General features: G+C 51.9%; 1 protein-coding gene across 1 annotated transcript; it reads left to right on the top strand.

The window, feature by feature from the left end:
- Nucleotides 1–13,318: 13,318 nt before the first annotated feature.
- LOC309580476 (C-C motif chemokine 5-like) lies at nt 13,319–14,569 on the top strand (the record flags this gene model as incomplete). Its single annotated transcript, XM_082294482.1, has 3 exons — nt 13,319–13,391; nt 13,868–13,979; nt 14,482–14,569. The coding sequence occupies 3 exons, from the start codon at nt 13,319–13,321 to the stop codon at nt 14,567–14,569; spliced, it is 273 nt and encodes a 90-aa protein (XP_082150608.1).
- Nucleotides 14,570–15,831: the final 1,262 nt, after the last annotated feature.

Below are 15,831 nucleotides of genomic sequence, written 5' to 3'. Positions count from 1 at the left end.
CTGAACCACTATGGACCAGCGAGAGGTGCCCGTGGCACGGTAGGTGAGGAAACAGTACTTGGGGGTCATGATTGGTGGCTCTGGGGCCAGAATCCAGCCAAACTGGGCAAAAGGATCCCTCTAGCTATGACAAGGAGAGCCCTGGCACTAAGGCTTCTCCATTATAAATATGCATTGGAAAAGAGAGAAAACACACATATATTTAATCTTATTGCCTTAAAATATTGGGGCCATCATGCAGGAAGAACTCACCTTTTCCGGGCCTGTAAATATGCTGTGTCTACCAACTGCCTGGCCTCCGTAATGATGCTCAGGAGAGATGAATCTGAAAGCACCTCTGAGACTTCTGCTCAAAAGAATGAAAGAAGAAAAAGCAGAAATTGAGGATACTCAATTATAACATACACCAGGAGCTTTGTTCTCCACTAAACCATGTCCCCAGCAGCTACACATGCAGGTTTTTTGAACATTTCCAGGGATGGGGACTCCACCACTGCCCTGGGAAGCCTGTTTCAAGGCTTCCTAATCTTTCCCATGGAGAAATTTCCCCCAATATCCAATCTAAACCTCTGGCACAATTTGAGGCCATTTCCTCTCCTCGTGTCCCTGTTCCCTGGCAGTAGAGCCCGACCCCCCCGGCTGCCCCCTCCTGTCAGGGACTTGTGCAGAGCCACAAGGTCCCCCCTGAGCCTCCTTTGCTCCAGGCTGAGCCCCTTTCCCAGCTCCCTCAGCTGCTCCTGGGGCTCCAGACATTTCCCCAGGGAAAGTGCACAGAAGAAGCCAAAGATACAATCTCTGCCCCAGGTTCCCTGTCATAAAAGGATGATTTATGCATGGAAGGGTTGGCTGTTGGTTAAATAGGGAGTTTCCTTAGGCAAACCTCTCAGGTATCAACTTCATTGTTAGAGGATCAATCTACGGGAAATTTCAGTTCTTTATTGAAGCAGTGTCTAACTGGGAGCTCAGACTGAGTTTTGATTCACATCCTTTCCAGTAGAGCAGCAGCCAAAGGACAAACAGGAACCTACCATTCCCTGAGGAGCCCATTGCTCCAACTGCACAGAGGGTGATGATGGATCCCAGGAGAGTCATCCTTGGGTTTGTGCCTAGAGAGAAATGCAACATAAAATCCTCAATGGACAGGGCTTCACTGAGGGGTCAGAACAGATTGACGTTTGGTTTCAATATCTCTTTCAGGATTCAGGAATCTGTCGGTGGGACTCGGGCTGTGGCTGTGGCTGCAGGTGTTGGCAGGACACCAGGACATCTCTGAGTGGTGGGACCCTCAGCAAAGCGGGCTGAGTAGCTGCCAAGGAACAGGAAGACAGGTACAGTCCAGCCTCAGTGATGGAGAATATTGGGAAGGTGAGTTGGAAGAGGGCGGTGTCCTGGTGTCCTGTCTTTGGCAATGTCCACAAGCAGCTGGTGGAAAGGAGCCTGACCCCACACATCCCTCTCTGCCCCCTCTGTCCTGATGTTGAACAAAACAAGCTGCCACATCTATCATCAGTCTTTCAACCACCCCTGCCAGTCCTCCTGCTGCTCCCTGAAATTCGTCTCTATTCCTGTTTCACATTAACAGCAGAAATGTGCATGATCTGTTCCACCAGTGTCTCCCCCTGTGGCACAGTACCTTCCCTGAATGGAGATTTTTCACCCAAAGGTTGCAACTAGATCTATTTTAAGTAATTTAGCCAACATTTTAGCTATTTAGAATGAGACAGAGACAAAATTTGGAAGAACTAACAGATTTCTCACAGTGGGAGAGGCTATCTTAACTTTAAATTCCATGAAAATTCTTGGACCATCTTCTTGGGGATTGAAAGCTGCTTATTCCTTGCAACCTTATATTGCAGGATATTTCTGCATGAGGCATAAATCAGACTGTCTTTGCTCACTTCTCACAATAAATTAAATACATATCAGGGGAGAAGGAGGAATGAAGTACCACCAGCTCCCAACACTGCACTATGCCTCCCATCTCCTTGGGTTCACCCATGGAATGCACCAATATCCACACCAGAAATATCAAATACAGCTATAAAATGAAAATGCATTGATCTTACCTGCCATCTCTGCAGCACTGGCAGGGCTGGGAAATAAGTCAGTCCTTTATACACCTGCACTGGGGCAGAAATTAGTCGGGTCTAAGATGGGTGTGGCCAAAAAAATGGGACCAGATTGAGCCAAGAGGAAATATCTGCTGGTTTGCTTTCCTGGAATGATCTAGAAAGTGCACACATCTCCAGTCCTTCCGACTTCCTTCTTGAAAAATCAGTAAAAAAAGGAATGAAGACATGCATTTCTTACCTGCAAGTGAAAGAGATTAGCTTAACTTTATGATGGTAAAAGATCATGGTGAAATTTGGCTTCTTTTTCCTTGTTGGTTGACAGCTCTGAAGGTTTGGGAAGCCAGAAATGGATCATTTTGCCAGCATGCATTTGTGGAACATCCCAGCATCCACACAGAGCATGTGTGAATGGTGGGCCTGCCACTATCTGTGTCCAGGAAAACAAAGTTGTGTCCCATCAGGGATTTGGAAATTCCTATAAAATAATTGCTGATTATTGGGGATGACACAGACTGGACAAGGAATGAGGCAGTAACACAGAGCAGGGTCAAGCTGTCTCCAGCAAAATCACATGGGCAGGAATATGGACAATCCCAAAGTTGTATCTGGGCAAATTCTTAGAAAGGAGCCAAGTCTTGGGCCAAATGATGTAATTCATTTCAATGTGAATTATGACAGATGGTTAGGAGCAAATTCTTCTGTGAGGGTGGGCAGGCCCTGGCACAGGGTGCCCAGAGCAGCTGGGGCTGCCCCTGGATCCCTGGCAGTGCCCAAGGCCAGGCTGGACATTGGGGCTTGGAGCAGCCTGGGACAGTGGGAGGTGTCCCTGCCCATGGCAGGGGTGGGATGGGATGAACTTCAGGGTCCCTTCCAACCCAAATCCTTCTATGATTCCATGATATGCAAGAGGGAAAAGGACAGTACTTCAGTGGACTAATGGGAAGGTAGTAGAAATAATTTAATCCTTTGAACATTGGTGACGCTGATAACAAAAGACAATGCTGATTTTTCTTGCCATCAATCAGCCTTGTAAACCTCCCAGGATTATGGAGTCAATCCTTCCTACTGTTTAAATATTTTCACAGCTCTTATTAAACCAAAATAAATAAAAGAAAAGCATGTATGATAAAGGAAACTGCTACTAAAAAGATGCCATTTTAAATCTGTGGGGGGAAAAAAAGGAAAGAAAAAGAAAGATGCACGAAGGCCAGGTTTTCAGAAACTGAAAATGCAAAGTCAATATTTCTCCCCTAAAGAGAAGTTTGAAGCCAAAGCAGAAGGTGGCCCCCAGCACCAAAGGGACTCTGACCACCCTGCCAGGTGCTCCACCTTATCTATCCAGCTTTCCTTGCAAAACGTGTGTGGGCAGAAGTCCAGGTGCCTGCTGGGTGACTTTGCTACTTTTTTTGTGTTTGTGACAAGTATCTTTGCCATTAGTGACTCTTAAGGAAACTTCCCTGTCTGACCAGGCAGGAGCCACCCTGGCAGTCCCAGCAGCACCACCTGAGCTGGGGCCCCTTCCCAGCAGAGGGGAAACGGGACCCCTCACAGCCAGGTGAGGGGCACTCCGAGACATGGCAGGAGCCGATGGCTCCAGACTTTCCTGTGCTTGGACTGCAGGGGTATAACAGCCCAGGGTTTCCTTTGTTTGGATCCGCGCTCAGAGGCACCAACTCGAGCTGTTATTCTGTTGTTACACCAAGATGAAAATATTTTGAGCATCCAGACATCTGTGACTCTCCTGTGGGAAACCTGGGGTCGAGCTAGTGAGGAAACCTGGTCTGACTGGGCAAATGTGAGGGGTGTGAGCACTCAAGTGGGGTCACTGGAGCCATGGCTGAGAAGGGACCTCAGTCCCAGCTCAGGCGGTGCCAGTGGGACTGGCAGGGTGGCTCCTGGACGGTCAGACAAGGAATTGTCCTTTATACCTCACTGGCAGGCTGGTGACCCCCACTGCCCTTGGACAGGGACTCTGTTCACCCTCGAGGACACACGTCCTTGTGGGCAGGTGGCCCCACACTGCTCCCATGGCTCCAGTCCCCTGCGAGGCAAAGGTTGCCTTCACTTTACATGTCCTGTCTGTTACTGGGGTGTAAGTGCTGTTCCCAAGGCTTTCACATGTCAGGCAAGCAGTACCATGTCACCTCCAGCTGGGATTTGTGGTGTTCCAGTGCAATCTTTGGAGCCTCCAGAGAGCCCAGGGTATCCTGCTCACCAAGGCCGATGTACACTCAGCGATGTACAAGGCTTCCAGGCAACCGGGGCAATAATTATCCATGAGTTATCTGACCAAGCAACAGATCTCCCCTATCTTGAGAAGATGCAGATTTCTTTTCTCTCAGGTTCTTGGTATTGTTAACATTACTTCTCAGTCCTGTTCAGGCTGCAGATCTTCACCAGTAAATCCCAGTATAAACCCAGAGCTGTGTAAAACACTGATGGTGTTTGCTATAAATGTGACTAAGCAGTAGGCATAGGAACAAGGTCATTAAACTCCAACAACACAAACAAAAGAAAGAGCTCATTATTGCATTCCTATTTACCACCCTAATGGCAAAAGGCAGCATCCTCCTCTTCCTCATTTGACACCTCTGATATTCCTGCAAGCTCTTTCAGCTTTGTTTCCATAGAAATCATAGAATCACAGAATCCCAGACTGGTTTGGTTTGGAAGGGACTGTAAAGCTCATTTCATTCCACCCCATCCCGTGGGCAGGGACACTTTCCACTAGACCAGATTGCTCCAAGCCCCATTTAACCTGGCCTTGGATGACAGAGACACATTTAAATCCCAGGTGTGAACCATGATGCCTCAAGTTTAATAATGATTAAGGACTTAACTTAGGTACAACTTCAAATGTACAAAGTTTCCTCTTCACCTGCCAATGGTGTATTTTTCCTATATTTCAAACTGTGGATTTATTTACAAATTGAGAGCCAATAGCCTGTACAAGCCAAGCTGTCCTTGTCCAGGGCACAGGTTTACAGAACTGTCTCCAGTGCATCTTCTGCTCCAATAGATGAAAGGCAGAGCTTATAAAGGGATGGAGTGAGCAGAATGAAACAGATAAAAGTGAGAAGTGATAAGTTACAGCACAGAAATTGTAGGGCAAGTAGAGGACGAAAACTTCCCAGGAGCACAAGGGTGACATTTAACAAAACCAGATTGTCCAGCTTTAAAAACAGAAAGGCTGCCACACTAAAAGAGAACTTTAACCCTTCATGGATAAGTGACAGCAACAGCAAGGGATGCTCAGGAGGTGGCACCACAGCATCACTGAGGTGTTCAGGGGTGTTTCCAGCTGTGTGATGCCCAGGAGTGACATTATCACCTCTTTTGGAAGCCCTCCTCTAAAGACTCAACAAACTTCTTCCTGCCCCATCTTTTAGTAAACCTTTCTTCCACCCCTTCCACTTCTCTTTCAGACTGTGAACCCATGCTCAGGCTGGAAAGTGGGAGATGGCTTCTCTGGAGATGGGGCTGGCAGGACTAGAAGGCAGAACACAGGAGGATGGCTTCTCCATTTTCCTTGTATCTTCCTGCTCTGGAATCAGTTCCCATCTTATCTGGAAATATGGGACACAGCACAAGTTGGCAGGCCCCTGGAAGTCACTGCAAGAACACACGGCTTCAAATACTCCAGAGATTTATTTAAGCAAAGAGAGTGGAAGAAGCTTTAGATCCCACTGCAGTTTTCATTGTGTCCCACAGCTGGGAGATATGGGAGCCATCCACTGCCACGGATGCTTCCTCCAGGACTGCAGCTTAAATTCTTAAGAGGCTGAATATGTGAATAGAAGCAAGAAAGGATCACAGATTTTGTGGCTTGATGCAATGCTTAACCCTGTGAAGGAATGTCTGTATGGACAGAGCTTGCAGGGGTTCCCTGGTGTTCCAAGGCCCCTCTGGATCATCCAATGCCCTCACATTGCAACCAGTGACATGCTGGTTTATGGTGAGAGCAGTGTCTTTAACACTGCAGCAAGTGATGGGAGGGAACAGTGAATCAAGGAATCACCAAATCATTTCGGTTGGAAAAGCCCTTTCAGACAATTGAATCCAACTATTCCCCCAGTACTGCCAAGGCCACCACTAACCCATGTCCTCAAGTGCCACATCTCCAGGGTTTTTTGAGCAATTCCGGGGATGGTGATTCCACCACTGCCCTGGGCAACTTGTTCTCGTGCCTGACCACCCTTTCAGTGCAGGAATTTTTCCTAATATCCAACTTAAACCTCCCCTGGCACAACTTGAGACCATTCCCTCTCCTCAGGAATGGTGAGCGCTGTGTGCTGGGTCCAGCAAAGCCGGTGCTCGGGCAGGGCTGTCACTGTTTTGGAAGATCACTGAAACTTGGAAGATCAAAGGGTGAAAACGAGAGTCTGAACATTTCCTTGATTTAGAACCTCTGCCTCATGACACACCTTGTGGTTTCCCCTATTGCGTAACACTGTAAAGTGCCATTTGTTACAAGAGAAGAGCTGTCAGCTCTCTGTTGAACTCAGACTTTTTTGTAAACACATCCCGTTCTTTTTATCAGGCAAGACTGTTTTGTCTGTAAATATGACAAGAATTGTGGATGAAAATAGGTGTTCACTGCCAACGACACAAGATTAGATAAGGAAAAAAGTCAACAAGATGAAAGATTCAGAGGAATATTGGGGCAATTTCGACCAGTGCAATGAAAGTGTGAGTCCAGCTGGGTTGCAAAAACAGTTGGGGGATATGGTGTCCTCCAGTCTCCTCCAGACCCTGCTGTTGGAGCTCTCCAGACCACACCTTTCAACCTCCTTAACCCCCTCAGACCTCTCTTTTCAGGTCTGGTCTCCTCCAACCTCCTCTGTTATGGTGCCCCTCCTCTCCAGGACACTCTGCTCCCACTCTGATTCTCTCCAGGTCCCTCCATTGGGGTCTAGACCCTCCCATCCTTTTGATATCATGGTGGACCACTCCAGACCCCATTTTGGGGTCTGGTAATGTGCACGTCTCTGCTAATAGATCCCCATGGGAGGGGCATGGAGTGCCAGCAACATAGAGAAGCACTTGCACAGCTCTTGGACACAATTCCAGGAACCCAGGGAGGGCTTTGGATGTCTCCGGATGAGTCCCAAAGCCAGCTCCAAGGATAGTGCTTCTAGGAGTGCCCTCCAAATTGGATTTATGCTCCAAAGGAGAGGCCAAGTCACTACCAGACCTTGCTCAGCAAGGATTTCCTCTTAACAGCCACCTTTTCATCCTTTCTCCAAATCCCCTGCTCCAAAAGCCCAAATGCAGGCAGCAACCTGGTGAGAACCACACAAGCCTGAAACATCTTCTCCCAGCTGCAGGACAGAACCTGCCAGATCCATGGCTCAGGCTGCCTCTGAAAGCCGTGTCTGGACATGCTGTCACAGAGGCAAAAATAGGGATATTGTAGGAAGAGGGGATGGAGAAGGCTGGGATGTCCCCAGGCCAGAAAAGGAGACTGGGGACAGTTGTCCTGGGACAAGTTTCCTGTTGGATACAAGAAGAGGAGACAGGACACAGATCTCCCACCATGTCCATCCCCCATGTCATCACCACTGACGTTGTGGCCAGTGTCCAGTTCTGGTTCCCTGCACTCCTGGGATGCTCTGTGCAGGGCAGGTGGCAGCAGGAGCAGCAGTCCCCAAGCTGGACGTGCAGCAGGGACGGCAGAATCCACCTCCAGGGTGGGACCAGGTCCTGCTGTGTCCCTGGGCAGGGTTACAGCCAGGGGCTCCTGCGGAGACAGGCCAGACAAGCTGCTGTGATGGCCGAGTGGTGAAGGCGTTGGACTTGAAATCCAATGGGGTTTCCCTGCGCAGGTTCAAGTCCTGCTCACAGCGGGAGTTTTACTGTCAGTCCCTGTCTCCCTGGCCCCAGGAGGGACAGACGGACACAGGGCAGTCACACCCCCTCAAGGGACCCCTGTGTTCCTGTCCTGGCCCTGGTCTCCAGGGACTCTTTACCTTTAGGAGATGGTCAGGAGGGTGTTCAGGGGCGCAACCCTGCACCTCTTCTTACCACAGGAAGAAATCCTGCAATAGCATGTTCCCCCCCCCCCCCCCCCATACAGCTGTGTCACACTGCTCCCTACAGCTGTGTCACCCTGTTCCCTACAGCTGTGTGACACTGCTCCCTACAGCTGTGTGACACTGCTCCCTACAGCTGTGTCACCCTGTTCCCTACAGCTGTGTCACCCTGCTCCCTACAGATGTGTCACCCTGCTTTCTACCTCCTGTCATCCTGCTCCCTTACAGAAGTGTCACACTGCTCCCTAGAACTGTGTCACCCTGCTTTCTATAAATGTGTCACCCTGCTCCCTGCAGCCCATCACCCTGTTCCCAAAAGCCATGTCACCCTGCTCATTGCAGTTGTGTCACCCTGCTCCCTGCAGCTGTGTCACCCTGCTCCCTGCAGCTGTGTCACCCTGCTCACTGCAGCTGTGTCACCCTGCTCCCTGCAGCTGTGTCACCCTGTTCCCATAAGGCGTGTCACCCTGCTCCCTTGCAGCTGTGTCACCCTGCTCCCTACAGCTGTGTCACCCTGCTCACTGCAGCCATGTCACCCTGCTCCCAAAATCCGTGTCATCCTGCTCCCTACAGCTGTGTCACCCTGCTCCCTGCAGCTGTGTCACTCTGCAGTGATAGACTGAGCTTTGTTTGAACAAGCTGCTTGGGCCCTGTGATTTATTATGTCCCTGATAGTCAGAGATTAATGTCTTGAGTGTGTTCAAGAGGTAAGGGCAAAGGCTGATAAGAAGCAGATCCTGTGGAGGTGGGGTAATGTTTTTTATCATGCCAATTCCCTTCCTTCCAACAACTCCCGACTGGCACAATAAAGCATTCAGGAGAAATGGGGCCTGACCCTGGCCATGGCATTGGAAGGGGACATAAACCATCACAGCCCCCAGTGTTGCATCAGTGTAAAACCCCTCCCCAGGGAGGTATCGGGGCACTGCCTCGTGAGCTCCCTACATCCCTGTCACGCCCTGCTCCTACACCCCACCACAGGGGTATCACCCCACTGGCAGGTGCAGCCTGATGGCAGTGGGAGGACAGGAAGCTGCTGCCATCCCCCAAAATTCATCCTGCCCTGACCCAGTCCCATACACTGGGAGCTTCTGAACCCTGAACTGAACCCCAGGAGCTGCTCCAGGACAGCACAGCCACCCAGGAAAAGATTGGGACCTGTGGTGGCTGCAGGAGTCCCTTCCCTGGCTGGGAATCGAACCCAGACCGCGGCAGTGAGAGTGCCGAATCCTGACCACTAGACCACCAGGGATGAGTAGTGACCACCAGGGAGGAGTGGTGACCACCAGTGTAGAGTGGCCACCACCAGGATGACCTGCTGCTGGCATCAACCAAGCCCTAAAGGGACAGGGACACTTGCTCCCCACGGTTCAAGGAGAGGACCAGAGGGGATAGATGTCACAGCCTTTCTGGGGGAATTGGCAGCGATGCCTGTGGCATTGGGAGGCCCCTCTGTGCAAGAGGACCCCACGTCTGCAGGCCAGGGAAGCAGGACATGGTTATGCTGTGACTCTGACCACTACTGAAGGCAGGTTTGGGGAAGGCAGTGACGGCAAATGGTCCAGGAGAAGGTGTAGCATCCTCTGGGGGTTCACCAGGGAGGTTTTCCTGCTGCTGCTGGATCATGGCCCCCTTGGGGCTGCTGGACATTGCCAGGCTCGTGTGCCACACACCACACTGGGCACAGTGTCATGGACACAACAATACTGACCCCCAGGGCACAGTCAGAGCTTCCCCAGAGTCACCTGGGGAGAAGAACAAAAGTGCAGGTACCGGCTGACTATCAGCAGAGCCTTTCCTGGGCGAGGGAAATGGGTGTGAGCCCCAGTGCTGGGCAGGGAGTGTGTCTGGAGCCCCCATTCCTGATAGTTTTACCTTGCCATCTTGTTTTTCTATGAGGAAACAGCTGGTTGGGGCCATCTTTTAGAACCTAATCTGAAGCTGTGAGAGCAGGTAGGTGATTCTTGTTTGCAGAGAGTCTGTAGGGGGAGTAGAGACTTCTGTCTTCCTTTGCCCCACAGAAGGGGAACAAAAAGCGGCTTCCTGATGAACAGGGAGATGGAGAGCAGCTGGAAATACCCCCCAACTTCCCCCTCACTCCCCAGGGATTTGCTGCCAGCATGGGCAGCAAGACAGGGCATTGCAGAGCCCCGGATCCCTGCCCAGGACAAAAAGCACAAGGGAGAGCCCAGGGCTCAAGGGGGCAGTAAAAGTGTCACCTGTGCCTGCAGCTCCCAGCACGGCAGGGCTCAGATCCCAGGCGAAGGAGCGCTGACACAGAGGACGGACCTCCTGAGCTGTGTGCAGGGAGGAGACCCCGAGAGGGGAGCACGGGCGTGTCCCCAGGGCCCCTCAGCAGATGGGTGAACCGCGGCTGAGGTGGAGGTGAGTGGAAGGGCTCCAGGAACGCTTCCCGTGGAGGACAGCAGAGGGCCTGGTGATCCCTTGGATGCTCGCGTGTGGTTGGGAGGGGAAGTAAATGGACAGAGAGAAAAAACCTCTCTGGTTTTCAGGGATCGATGCACACAGACTGGGGAAACCTCCGTGTGCCTTGCCTTGTCCCATGCAGCTCCCAAAAAATGGCCAGTGCGGCTCCCGTCTCCATCTGAGGCCAAACCCCACCACAGTTCCCCCCTGCTGCCATTCCATGACCTGGTCTGGGGTCCCAGTGGGACTTCGGGCATCCCGCCCCCCATCCCTGTGGTGCCACGATCTCATCCCAGGTATCTCTGCAGTGCCTGGTGGATCCCAGATGCCACCTTTGCTAACACGTTTCCTTGGGGAGCTGCGCTGCAAGAAGGAGAAGGCAAAGGGAGGCAGCTTTGGGGAATGCAGAGTAGGCCTGGAGGAAGGATGGAGCCACGACAAATGACCTGGCATATTTCCAACCCTCTGGCATCTCTGCTGTGAGGGCCAGGGCTGCAGAATGCACCTTCAAAAAACCCTGCACAGAGCAAAGCCTGCCCGTGAGGGGCAAGGCTGGGCTGTGTGATGATGCTACAGGATTGTGCCAGCCCTTGGGCATGTCAGGAGCAGGGAAGGGAGAGGCTGTGCAGGGCTGAGGCAGAGTCACCCTGCACTGTCAGAGCAAAAATCAGATGTCACGGTTTCAGTTGCCTTTACCAGCTGTGACAGAGTGTGAGCTCCAGCTGCCTTGCGGTTGGGGGAGCATCAGTACCTTTCTGTGGTTTCTTAGATCTCGATCTGGCCCTGTCACCTATTATGTCACAGGCAGTAACAGTTCCTTCGTCTGCCAGCAGGTCTGGGAACACCAAACAGGTTCATTCGCATGTCCCAGGGCAGGACAGTCTCTGTCTCTGATGGAAGGTGAGTGGCTGCCACCCACCACGTGCAACTGGGAGGTGTCACGGCACAGGAGCTGCCTTTCGGAGCCCTTTGTCAGGCCATGTGGCAGGGCAGGTGGAGGGCATAAAAACCAGACTTTTTCTACAGGCACTGCTCCTTGGAAAGAGAAATCCCAGCCCCAGGATCAGCCTTGGGGCAGTGGGGATGAGGCTCAGCACAAAATGCAATTATTGTTGTGCTGAGGAGGTGAAGGTGAGACCCACTGCCTTCCTTTGCACCTGCGTGGGTCTGGGGCATCAGCAGTGCCCCCACACATCAATTAGCCAGACCAACAGTCTAATCACAATTCTTGACTGCAACATGGCAGTAGCAATAAATAATCCAGCTCCCCACCTCTGACAGGGGGATGTCCCTTGGCAAATTCCAGCTGAGGTTTTGTCCCTTGCAAAGCCTGAGTACCCGCAGCACGTTGCTGTGCTGCCCCAAAATGCCACCACCATGTGTCTGTGACAACCCCATGATGTCAGGCACTCGGTTCAGCTCCAGCTCCTGCTCATGAAGAGTCCTCAGGGTCCTCAGGAAACCACCTGTATTGCTCCTGGGAGGATGAGTTGGAAAAGCCATGGGCTCCTGCCCACCCCAGCAGGGTCCCTGGCACAGCCCTGGAGACCCTCCTGCAGCACTGGTGCCCACCCATGGGGACATCATGGTGAAGGGACACTGGGGAGGCTCTGAGTGCCCCACAGACCCATGAGATCAGTGGGGGAGAAGGAGAGGGGCAGCAGAACAGCCCTTGTCTGCAGCCCTGCTGCAACACTGGGGCCGAGGGTCAGTGAGGAAATCCCAGGAACATGAGCTTGTGGTTCCTCGTGATCAGCAGCTGGGCTGAAAAACACCCAGAGGAACCACAGGCTGCGAGCTGGCAAAATGGGGCCCTGTCACAAAGAAGAGAGAGGTGGAAAAAGGGGAAATGCTCCCTGGGACATCCTGGAGAACCCATCGTGCCATGGCAAGGGCAGTGCCGGGGCCTCTGGGCAGACCATACCATGATCCCCTGACTGTGGGCAAGTGCCAGGGACTGGGGTCTCTTGGTCCCTCTCCACTCCCTGGGCTGGGGAACCTCCTGCTCTGCCCTCTGCATCCCACCTTGTACCAAACCCCCTGGCACTTGGAGAAGATGCTCTTTGTAGAGTCAGCCCATCCAAGCAGGATTCCCAGTCAAGCCCTGCCATTACTGGGGGGTGTTGGGAGGGCTTTGGGGGCACAAGCCCCACACAGGAAGCACAGCACTGAGAATTTTGTGCTTGACGGTGCCAAGGCTGCCAGCCTGGATCTACAGGCAGCCTGCAGACTGAGTGTTCCTGCTGCCTGCCCTCACTGACCCCCTGTATCCACCCTGGACATTTCCCAGACCCACAACTGGAGAAGGGACCCCATGGCTGGACATGCACCTTCCATTTGAGGGTCTGAGCACCCTTGACCCCCAAACTGGGTTCCTTGAAGAGGAGACCAAGCTGGGTCCTCCTGGTGCTTTGGGGAGGATGCTGAGGTGAGTTTGGTAAGCAGAGTTGTTTCGGATGATGCAAATGTGAAGCTGCTGCTCAAGGGTGGTTTCGTATCCTGTCTTGGTCAGTGGGGGCTGATTTGCTCACGCTTACCTCCCTTCACACAAACACTATTCTGTTGCTTCCTCAACCAGCTGTTTCCTCTTTTTTTTCCAGTATTTGTGAGGCAAAGGTGCCATGACATCAGCTCTATTATTTTTTGGAAATTCCACACTTGCCTTCTAATCTGACTGACTGGCCCCTGTCCCTATAAAAAGCAAGGACTGAGCCAGCACCTCGCAAAAGGCACAGGAGGAACCTGCTCTGGTCCTGCTTCTGCTCTTGCAGCTTATTCCTGTCCAGGATGAACACCTCCACACTCTGCCTCTCTGTCATCCTGGTTGCTGCCCTCTTTTCTCAGGCCTTTCCTGCTCCATGTGAGTATAGCATCCCTCTGCTCTCCTGGGGTGGGCTTTTGCTCTGACTGCCTGTAATTTGGAGCAGAACTGGCAAAAGTCAGCTGCAAAGGTTGGAAACCTGCTTGAATGACTTCTCCTGATTTATTTGGACTGGTCTTTCTTTCTAACATCCTTTCATCTTAGGGATGAATTTTACTGGTATCAAGGTTTTCAGGTTTCCTTTCCCCTGATTTTGTTTCTGGCCTTTAGGAGTGGACCCAGGGTAACCAAAGGGATTTCTACCCTGGGATGCAAGTGTAAAACTTTTAACAAGCAATCCTAGCAATGTTGTTTATCAAGCTTTAGTGTTCACAGCAATTTCTTGCTGATTTTCAGGGAAAACAGGAGGAGAAGGGGCTTTCCAGCTGATTAAGGGGTGGTTGCCTGTGCTCTCAGCCAGGAATGTGCAAGTTATTGAGTGATGATCTCAGGCTGGATCTCCTGATCTCTTCCAGTGGGATCTGACACAACTCCGTGCTGCTTCAGCTACACCTCACGAAAGCTGCCCCAGAGTCATGTGCAGGAGTATTTCTACACCAGCAGCAAGTGCTCCCAGCCAGCAGTTGTGTAAGTACCGGCTTTGGGCTGTGAGGGGAGGCTTTGCCAGCCTTAGGGCTCCTGGCTTCACATTCAACAGGGTCAGGAGCAGGGTGCTGTGAGCTATCATCCCCGGGGGAAGGGAGCAGCCACCCAGGTCCCTGTGCAGCGTGTGAGCCCTCACCCTCCTCAGCTGAGAAATAAGTGGTCCTTGGTCTCCTTGGACTGTCCTGGTGCTGGGAATAAGGCATGGGAAGGAGGTCAGGAGCCAGCAGGACCTTCCAGAGCTGATGAGCCCAATCCACACAACATTCCACGCTGCATCCAGGCTCACCTCTGCATTGGACAAGGAGATGAATATCTGAGCGTGACAGGTTCTCCCAAGGGGCCCTGATCTCCCCCTGGGTTTTTGCAGGATCTGCAGCTCCCGGATGCTTGTGGGTTTGTGGGAGATGATCCAATGACATGACCCAAGTCCCTCATGTCCCTTTTCCCCTTTGGGACTGTAACCCCTGAACCTCTGACTTGCCAGGTTTGTGACCAGGAAGAAGCGGGAGGTCTGTGCTGACCCTGATGCCAGGTGGGTGAAGGAATATGTGAACAGCTTGGAGCTGCAGTGAGCACTGGAAGCTGAGAAGTCCTGTCAGACCATCCGTCAGAGCTTGGCACAGACCTAGAAATGCTACTGCCACGCACCAGGACCTGCTGAGCCACCTTGGGACCCCTGAAGTCCGTTTTGTCTTGCAAAGGTGTCATTTATATGCAATAATTCAGCCACACTTAGGGCAGCCGTGAGGCTGAAGACCTCCTGGCCTTGCAGACCCATCTTAGGCCCTGCTGTGTGATGTGGCTAAACTGAGCTCCACCTTGTGCCTCCACTACTAGAATGGGAGGGGGATTTCATCCCAGAGCTAGGTTGGAATTAGGTCTGAGTGCTGTCCTGTAAGCCCAGGCTGAGTTTTGCCTGCTGAATTTTGTAGCGGTGCAGCAGATGCTGTGAGTAACATCTGCGCCCAGAGAAGGAAGTGGTACCCTGGTTTCTTACAGGATGCTCGTTGTGGAACCGCAGCGTTCAGGCTTATTCTCAAACCACTGTTTTGTGCTGGTGCCAAAGAATAAAGTTGTTTTCCCTCTGTGTCATCTGTGTCGTTTCCCTCCTGTTTGGAAAACAGGAACCCCACTACAACTATTTTGGGAGACATAGGGGAAAAACCCCAACTTCTCAGCTGGAAATGCCCCAGCCTCCTTAGCTCTGAAAGCCTTCCCTTCTGCTTGGCCTCCCTGATCCCAGCACCTCAGCAGCAGCAGCCTCAGCACCTGCTAGCACCTCCCAGCCCCCATGCTGATGCAGAGCCAGAACTTCCTCCCAGCCCTTTCCCCCCATCATATCATAGGCTGGGAGCTGGTGGGGCTTTGCCACCTCAGATCTGGCAAAGGAATGCCTGGAAATCTCAGGGTGGGGATTCAGGGGTGTCCCTATGGTGAGATGGAAGGGGGGTGGCTGGGACCACATCACTGGCACAGACTGCTCTGGGAATGCAGCCTGAGACAGGCTTAGCCCTTGGGATGCTCAGTTAGTGTTTATTGCAAGACAGGCACCAATTCACTGCTGTTCTGAATTTTCCTGGGGAAGGAAACAAGAATTTTGTTTAATAAAGCACAAAGTAAAACCAACAAAAGCACTTTATCAGCCTGCGGTTGACATTCAAAACTGGCTGATTACTTTGTGGGTAGAAAACGAAACTGCTGGTCCCACCTCCCTGTGCTGAAGCTCTACAGGGGATGGGAGCAATTCGGGCTGTATCCATCAGAGCCGGCTGAAGCAAAAGTTCAGAAGCTTTTGTATCACCCCTTGGACAAGAGTATCCTCACCTGGCAGCTA

The sequence above is a fragment of the Coloeus monedula genome (genome assembly GCF_965178545.1).
Source record: "Coloeus monedula genome assembly, chromosome: 20".
NCBI classification, from domain to species: domain Eukaryota; kingdom Metazoa; phylum Chordata; class Aves; order Passeriformes; family Corvidae; genus Coloeus; species Coloeus monedula.
This window is presented reverse-complemented; position numbering and strand designations above follow the sequence as displayed.